The 7,902-nt window shown below is 43.7% G+C and overlaps 1 protein-coding gene across 1 annotated transcript in view; it reads right to left on the bottom strand.

Moving 5' to 3' along the window:
* Positions 1–7,902, bottom strand: part of ints3 (integrator complex subunit 3) — a gene marked incomplete in the record, with an annotated part of 51,440 nt that overhangs the window by 1,702 nt on the left and 41,836 nt on the right. The window contains 3 exon segments of the mRNA XM_062964868.1: positions 689–845; positions 4,020–4,092; positions 7,620–7,720. Of these exon segments, the coding sequence (XP_062820938.1) occupies positions 689–845; positions 4,020–4,092; positions 7,620–7,720 (331 nt within the window).

A 7,902-nucleotide genomic window follows, 5' to 3' on the forward strand; every position in this document is an offset into this window, starting at 1 on the left:
TCCAGAGACCCCTGCGACCCCCACCAGTGACTGATCAAGACCAAACTTGGCACATAGAGCCCCCATGACCCCCTTTACGTCCTAGTGCAAATTGGGGGAGGACGAACTAAGGATGGTGGGACTTGCAGTGCCTTCACTCACATCCTGAAACCCCTGCAATGGACACAAATGGCAGATGCAATACCTTCACTCACTTCCAGAGACCACTGCGACCCCCACCAGTGACTGATTAAGACCAAACTTGGCACACAGAGCCCTCGTTACCTACTCTACATCCTGGCACTGTTTGGAGGGGGATGGACCATGGACGATAGGACTTGCATAGGGGAGTTGTAGTTCACTCGCACCCACTGAACCCAGCTGACATTGGATCTAGACTAAACTTGGAAAACAGGCAAACAATGCCTTGCTCAAATGACCCAGGCACCGCCGGGTCCCCAAGCTAGTATAGCTATATAGTCTTTGTGTCTACTTCTTTCTCTGTAAAGTGAAAGACCCAGTATCTATATCCAAGGGCTGCAAGTGGAAGGGAAGATGGTCGGTCTCTCCTAGCATTGGAAGAGATCCCAAAGAGGGCCATCCAGTCTATAGCCCTCTTTGGCCAGGCAAGAAGACACCATCGAAGACTTCCAGACAAATGGCCATCCAGCCGCGTACGATCTGCTGTGGCAGCCCCGCCACCACTCACCGAGGCGCTGCTGGAGGCCGACTCTTCCTCGTTGTTGGCCGGCTGGGCCGTGTTCTTTCGGCTCCGAGGGCTGGAGATGGTGGCTTTCCGCCGGCTCTTGGGGACCTTGCTGGAGGAGTCCTCGTACTCCTCGGCCAGGGAGAAGAGGTCGCTGAACCTAAAGGGAAGGGAGATGGGTTCACGGTGAGAATGACGGTGGTGAATGACTACTCTTGGTGGGCTGCGTGCATCTCCTACATCCATCGCTCGGCCTTTTCCTCTGGACCTGATCCTTGGGTGCATGTCTGCTTTAGACCTCAGTGGAGGTGGATGCGTTTCTGCTTTACACCTCAGTGGAGGCGGACGCATGTCTGCTTCAAACCTCAATAGAGGTGGATGCGTGTCTGCTTTACACCTCAGTGGAGGCGGACGCAAGTCTGCTTTAAACCTCAGTGGAGGCGGACTCATGTCTGCTTCAAACCTCAGTGGAGGTAGACGCATGTCTGCTTTACACCTCAGTGGAGGTGGACGCGTGTCTGCTTTACACCTCAGTGGAGGTGAATGCAGGTCTGCTTCACACCTCAGTGGAGGTAGATGCATGTCTGCTTTACACCTCAGTGACGGCGGACACATGTCTGCTTTAGACCTCAGTAGAGGTAGACACATGTCTGCTTTACACCTCAGTGGCGGCGGACGCATGTTTGTTTTACACCTTAGTAGAGGCGGACACATGTCTGCTTTACACCTTAGTAGACGCATGTCTGTTTTACACCTCAGTGGAGGTAGATGCATGTCTGCTTTACACCTCAGTGGAAGCGGACGCATGTCTGCTTTACACCTCAGTGGAAACGGATGCATTTCTGCTTTACACCTCAGTGGTGGCGGATGCATGTCTGCTTTACACCTCAGTGGAGGTAGACACGTCTGCTTTACACCTCAATGGAGGTAGACGCATGTCTGCTTTACACCCCAGTGGAGGCGGACGCATGTCTGCTTTACACCTTAGTAGACGCATGTCTGTTTTACACCTCAGTGGAGGTAGATGCATGTCTACTTTACACCCCAGTGGAGGCGGACGCATGTCTGCTTTACACCTTAGTAGACGCATGTCTGTTTTACACCTTAGTAGACGCATGTCTGCTTTACACCTTAGTAGACGCATGTCTGTTTTACACCTTAGTAGACGCATGTCTGCTTTACACCTTAGTAGACGCATGTCTGCTTTACACCTTAGTAGACGCATGTCTGCTTTACACCTTAGTAGACGCATGTCTGTTTTACACCTCAGTGGAGGTAGACGCATGTCTACTTTACACCCCAGTGGAGGCGGATGCATGTCTACTTTACACCCCAGTGGAGGCGGATGCATGTCTACTTTACACCCCAGTGGAGGCGGATGCATGTCTACTTTACACCCCAGTGGAGGCGGATGCATGTCTACTTTACACCCCAGTGGAGGTAGACGCATGTCTGCTTCACACCTCAGTGGAGGCGGACGCATGTCTGCTTTACACCTCAGTGGAGGTAGACACATGTTTGTTTTACACCTTAGTGGAGGCGGACGCATGTCTGCTTTACACCTCAGTGGAGGTAGACACATGTTTGTTTTACACCTCAGTGGAGGCGGACGCATGTCTGCTTTACACCTCTGTGGGTAACAGCTCTTACTCCCTTGTTCCTCCTTTGCATTTGGTTGCTCAAAGGAAACAGAAAACAGCCCCAAAAATGGGCAGCTGGATCCTCACAGCAAAGCAGACGGTTTGGACCACTGGCCTCAAATGCAACGTCAATATAAGGATGGTGAACAATCCCTGATTTGGTGGTGCAAAAACTTTAGAGTATTAGCGATGTTGGCGTAGTTTTAGCAGAACTTGAGAAAGTTGCCATATTTCATCACGTAATAGTCGCACCTTTATCCCAGGGATATGACAGTCGTGACAAAAAAAAACTGATTTTTTCATTCTTTAACTGGATTGCCTCTGAGACAGGAGGAGAGATGGTCAACCTCAAGCAAACAGTGGAGGCAATGAGAGGTAAGATCTTTGCTTCCTTCCTTTTTTCTCCGAAGGCAAAGCGGTTTACAAAACCTGTAATGAAGCTTTCCGGAGGCAAAAGGGAATATCTGAGCTCCAGAGACCTCAATTCCAGGTTTTTGTTTTTTTAAAAATATATATATATATTGAATTTTATCTAGGTGATGCTAACATACAAAGTTTAAAAACAAAGGGAAAGGGTAACATAAGGGAATGTCCCGGTTCTTCTCTTGTCTTATTTTGTTCTTTTATTTCTAGATATATGTCCACTTTTTCTCAATTAGTCCATTTGATGGGTTTACCTCTTGTTTTCTTCATGTAAAAAGTTAATTGGTCCATGTCTCTTATTTCTTCCAACTTCTCCAGCCATAGTTCTAATTCGGGAATCTGTTCAAGTTTCCATTTCATAGCCAAAGTTATCCTAGCCGCCGTTGTTATATAAATTAACAATTTCTCCTCATTTTGTTCCCATTTTAGAGATGAATCTAGCATCCCTAACAAGTAAAGTTCCGGTTTCATAGAAAAAAAAATTATTTAGAGTTTTTTGGGTTTCTTCGTGGATTTTCTTCCAAAATTTTTGAATTCTAGGTGAAAAAATGAACCTTCCTGAAGTTTACATTTCCAGCATTTAGTTGAACAAGTTCTGTACATGGTCTCCAGCTTCTTCTTCTGTGAAAGACTTTCAACCAGTTTTCTTTTAAATCCCAGGCGTATGTGAATTTTAAATTTCTTTTCCAAATTTGTTCCCATTCTGTGTATTTAATAGGTCGCCCAATATTTTTTGCCCAGCTTTGTCATACATTGTTTCACTGATTCTTCTTCCGTTGACCAGCCCAATAATGTTTTATACATTTTAGAAATCTCTTTTTTTGTGTTGTCGAAGGCTTTCATGGCCGGGATCACAGGGTTGTTGTATGTCTTTCGGGCTGTGTGGCCACGTTCCAGAAGCATTCTCTCCTGACGTTTCGCCCACATCTATGGCAGGCATCCTCAGAGGTTTTTTTGTTTTTTTGTTTGATATTTTTTTTTGTTTGGTATTTAAAAAATTATCCCATTCCAGGTTTTTTTTTAAACTGCCTTGCCTTTGGAGAAACAAGGAAGGAAGGAAAGGCGAATTCAGGCCTAAACGGTTCTGCGACTATTATGTGAGGAACACAAAAATACCCCAAAAATGGGGATGACGATTACCATTTTTTCCCTAATCTAATTCCAACTTTTTTTTGGGGGGGGGGGGGTGTTGTACAGGAAGGTGAGACCCCTTATCCAGCCCCAGGAAATATCAGAAAGACCCTGGTCCACTGACAAAACAGGGCACTTACTTCATTTTGTGGGCTTCGTCGCAGCTGGCCTGGACGTGCTGCAAGGCTTGAAGGATCGGGGTTTGGCTGAAGACTGTCCGAGAGGCAAAAAAGAACCAAGATGATTTTTACAAAATGCAAAGACATGGAAAAGAGCGACTAAGCAAAGGGGGGATATTGGGAGTTCTTGCCTTTGGGAATATCGTGGTTAGAGAGAAGGCATCATAAGTTCTGAAACCATGGGACAAAATGATTTTTTTATTGTTGGGAATCACCCTGGACTACTCAAGTCTAGATGTAGTTAGATCAGGGGTCCCCAAACTAAGGCCCGGGGGCCGGATGCGGCCCTCCAAGGTCATTTGCCTGGCCCCCACCCTCAGTTTTATAATATAATATTTTTATATCATTTTAAATAATATAATATATTGTATATACATATAATATTGATAATAATATGTTATACAATATAATACTAATAATACCATATAATATTAATTGTATGATATATATCTATATATATAAAAGAGTGATGGCATCAGGGCAGCGGACAAAACAACAAAACTACAGGCCCCTCAACCTCGAAATTTGACAACACAACTCATCATCCATGGCTCTAGGTTGATATAACAAAAAGAAAAGAAAAATAAAGTCCTAATTAGAGAGAGAGGAATAATTATTTTTATCCAATTGCTGCCAGTTAGAGGGCTAAGCTCCGCCCACTTGGTCTCCTAGCAACGCACTCAGCCCAGGGGACAGGCACAAGAGTTTGGAGAGACCCCTAAAGGCCATCCAGCCCAACCCTTTCTACTATGCAGCAGGACACAATCCAAGCATTCACAACACATGGACAACGTATAAATATTATACAATACTACACAGGGACATAGACCCCCTCTACCCTCACCACTTTCACAGGACACAAACAATCAAATGCATACTAAACATAAGGACAACCATACAACAGACATTCAATACCACCACTACCTCAACAAGTTTTCACCAACACCACCAGACAACACAGCAACGCGTGGCCGGGCATAGCTAGTTACATATAATATTACAGTATAGTGGTATAGTTCAATATAGTAATATATAATGCTAATATTGTGCTATGCTAATAATATAATATATTGTATGTACATACAGTTGCTCTGAGTCCCCTTCAGGGTGAGAAGAGCGGGATATAAATGTAATAAATAAATGTAGTAAATGAATAAATAATTAATTTTAGACTTAGGCTCGCCCAAAGTCTGAAATGACTTGAAGGCACACAACAACAACAACAACAATCCTAATTAACTTGACTTTCTCATTGGCCAGTAGCAGGCCCACATTTTCCATTAAAATCCTGATAGGTTGATGTTGGTTACAATTGTTTTCATTTTTAAATACTGTATTGTACTTTCATTGTTGTTGTTGTTTTGCATTACAAATAAGACATGTGCAGTGTGCATAGGAATTTGTCCGTTTTTTTTCCCAAATGATAATTCGGCCCCTCAACAGTCTGAAGGATTGTGGACCGGCCCTCGGCTTTAAAAGTTTGAGGACCCCTGAGTTAGATAGATGATAAAGTTAGATCAGGGGTCCTCAAATTTTTTAAGTGGGTTCATGGTCCCTCAGGTTGTTGAGGGGCCGAATTATCATTTGAAAAAAATACAAACAAATTCCTATGCACACTGCACATGTCTTATTTGTAGTGCCAAAAAAAAAAAAAAACCCAACCCACCAACTATTTTATTTATTTATTACATTTATACCCCACCCTCTCTCACATATTAGCATTATATATTACTACTAGCTTTGCCCGGCCACGCATTGCTGTGGCTTACGGGAATCCTTTGTTGGCCAGGTGGAATAGCAGTGAATAGCCTTGCAGTCTCAAAGCCTGGCCGTTTTCTGGAGTAGCTGGAGCTTTTTGTTGTATGAACATAGAGGCATGGATGAGGGGTTGTGCTATATAGTATATATATATATATATATATACTAGCTGTGCCCGGCCACACATTGCTGTGGGGAAGTCTGGTGGTATGGGAAATAAAAGTATTGAGGAATTGGTGGTAGTTAAGGTAAAGGGTAAAGGTTTTCCCCAGACATTAAGTCCAGTCGTGTCCGACAGCACACTGAAGTGGATTATATGGCAGTGTGGAGTCAAGATAATCCAGTTCAAAGCAGATAATATAAGATTATAAATGGGTTATATAGCTGTGTGGAAGGGCCTTGAGTCTACGCTGCCATATAATCCAGTTCAAATCTGATAATCTGTATCTTATAGGCAGTGTGGAAGAGGCCTAAGTGAGGCCTAACTCTGCCTGTGCCCTGGGCTGAGTGGATTGCTAGGAGACCAAGTGGGCGGAGCTTAGCCTTCTAACTGGCAGCAAATGGATAAAAACAATTCTTCCTCTCCCTCTAATCTCCCTTTATTTTTCTTTTTGTTGTATGAACATAGAGGCATGGATGAGGGGTTGTTTTGCCAAGTTTAATGTTTCTGGGATGTGTAGTTTTGTTGTTTTGTCCTAGGCCAAAATTTCATTACTCTTTTATATATATAGATATTGTCCTATACCACTACCGTAATATTTTTAGCAATATTGCATTTAATATATAATGTATAATTAATATTATTGTATTGCATAATTATTAGTATTATATTGTATTACATTATAATATTAGTATCAATATTATATGTATACACAATATATTCCATTGTTACCATATGTGCGTATTTCACAGTTGACCACGATGGAGGAAATGAAAGAACAACACAATATTTAAAAATAAAAACAATTTTAACCAACATCAGGATTTCAATGGGAAGTGTGGTCCTGCTTCTGGCCAATGAGATAGTCAAGTTAAGTAGGATTGCAGGGTTGTTGTATGTCTTTCGGGCTGTGTGGCCATGTTCCAGAAGCATTCTCTCCTGACGTTTCGCCCACATCTATGGCAGGCATCCTCAGAGGTTGTGAGGTATGGAGAAAACTAAGCAAAGAGGTTAATATATATCTGTGGAAAGTCTAGGGTGAGAGAGGTCAGTGTGAATGTTGTGTAGTTAATCACTTAAATTAGCATTGAAAAGCTTATCTGCTGTCTTCTTCCTGCCTCTGGGGCATCCTTTGTTTAGAGTCGTTAGCTGCCCTTGGTTGATTCATGTCTGGAAAGCAGTTAACGACTCTAAACAAGGGATGCCCCAGAGGCAGGAAGAAGACATTCATACTGACCTCTCTCACCCTAGACTTTCCACAGATATATATTAACCTCTTTGCTTAGTTTTCTCCATACCTCACAACCTCTGAGGATGCCTGCCACAGATGTGGGCGAAACGTCAGGAGAGAATGCTTCTGGAACATGGCCACACAGCCCGAAAGACATACAACAACCCTGTGATCCCGGCCATGAAAGCCTTCGACAACACATTAAGTAGGATTCTTGGTGTGAAGTCTAAAACTGAGGGCGGGGGCCAGGTAAATGACCTTGGGCCCCGGGCCTTAGTTTGGGGACTCCTGCTTTTGCTTTTGCTACTCTGCTGCATTTTGGTGGAATCTCCCCCAGAGAGGGTTAAATTGAGTCTAACCGCTCGGAGATTACCACAACATTTTTTACAGCGATGCAGGAAATATTACGTACAGTTCTGTTTGGTGTTGGTGAGGTTGAGGCGGAGGTTGTCCAAGTGCTCCAGGATCTGCTCCAGGGTCAGCTGGGCCAGTTTGCTGCTGGAGCTGCGAAGGCTGCAAAGGTCAAGGAAAAGGAGAGAAAGAAAGGATGTCGAATTGCGGGGCGGACGAACACGTTGACAGATGCCCAGAGACCACTAGATGTCCCTCTTGTTCTGCGAGTGAAGGCAGGCATCTAAGAGCACAGAGATTACTCTCTTCTTCAAATTTTTCCTTCAAATTGCATGATTTCCACC

The sequence above is a fragment of the Anolis carolinensis genome, unplaced genomic scaffold (assembly GCF_035594765.1).
Source record: "Anolis carolinensis isolate JA03-04 unplaced genomic scaffold, rAnoCar3.1.pri scaffold_14, whole genome shotgun sequence".
Lineage (NCBI taxonomy): Eukaryota > Metazoa > Chordata > Lepidosauria > Squamata > Dactyloidae > Anolis > Anolis carolinensis.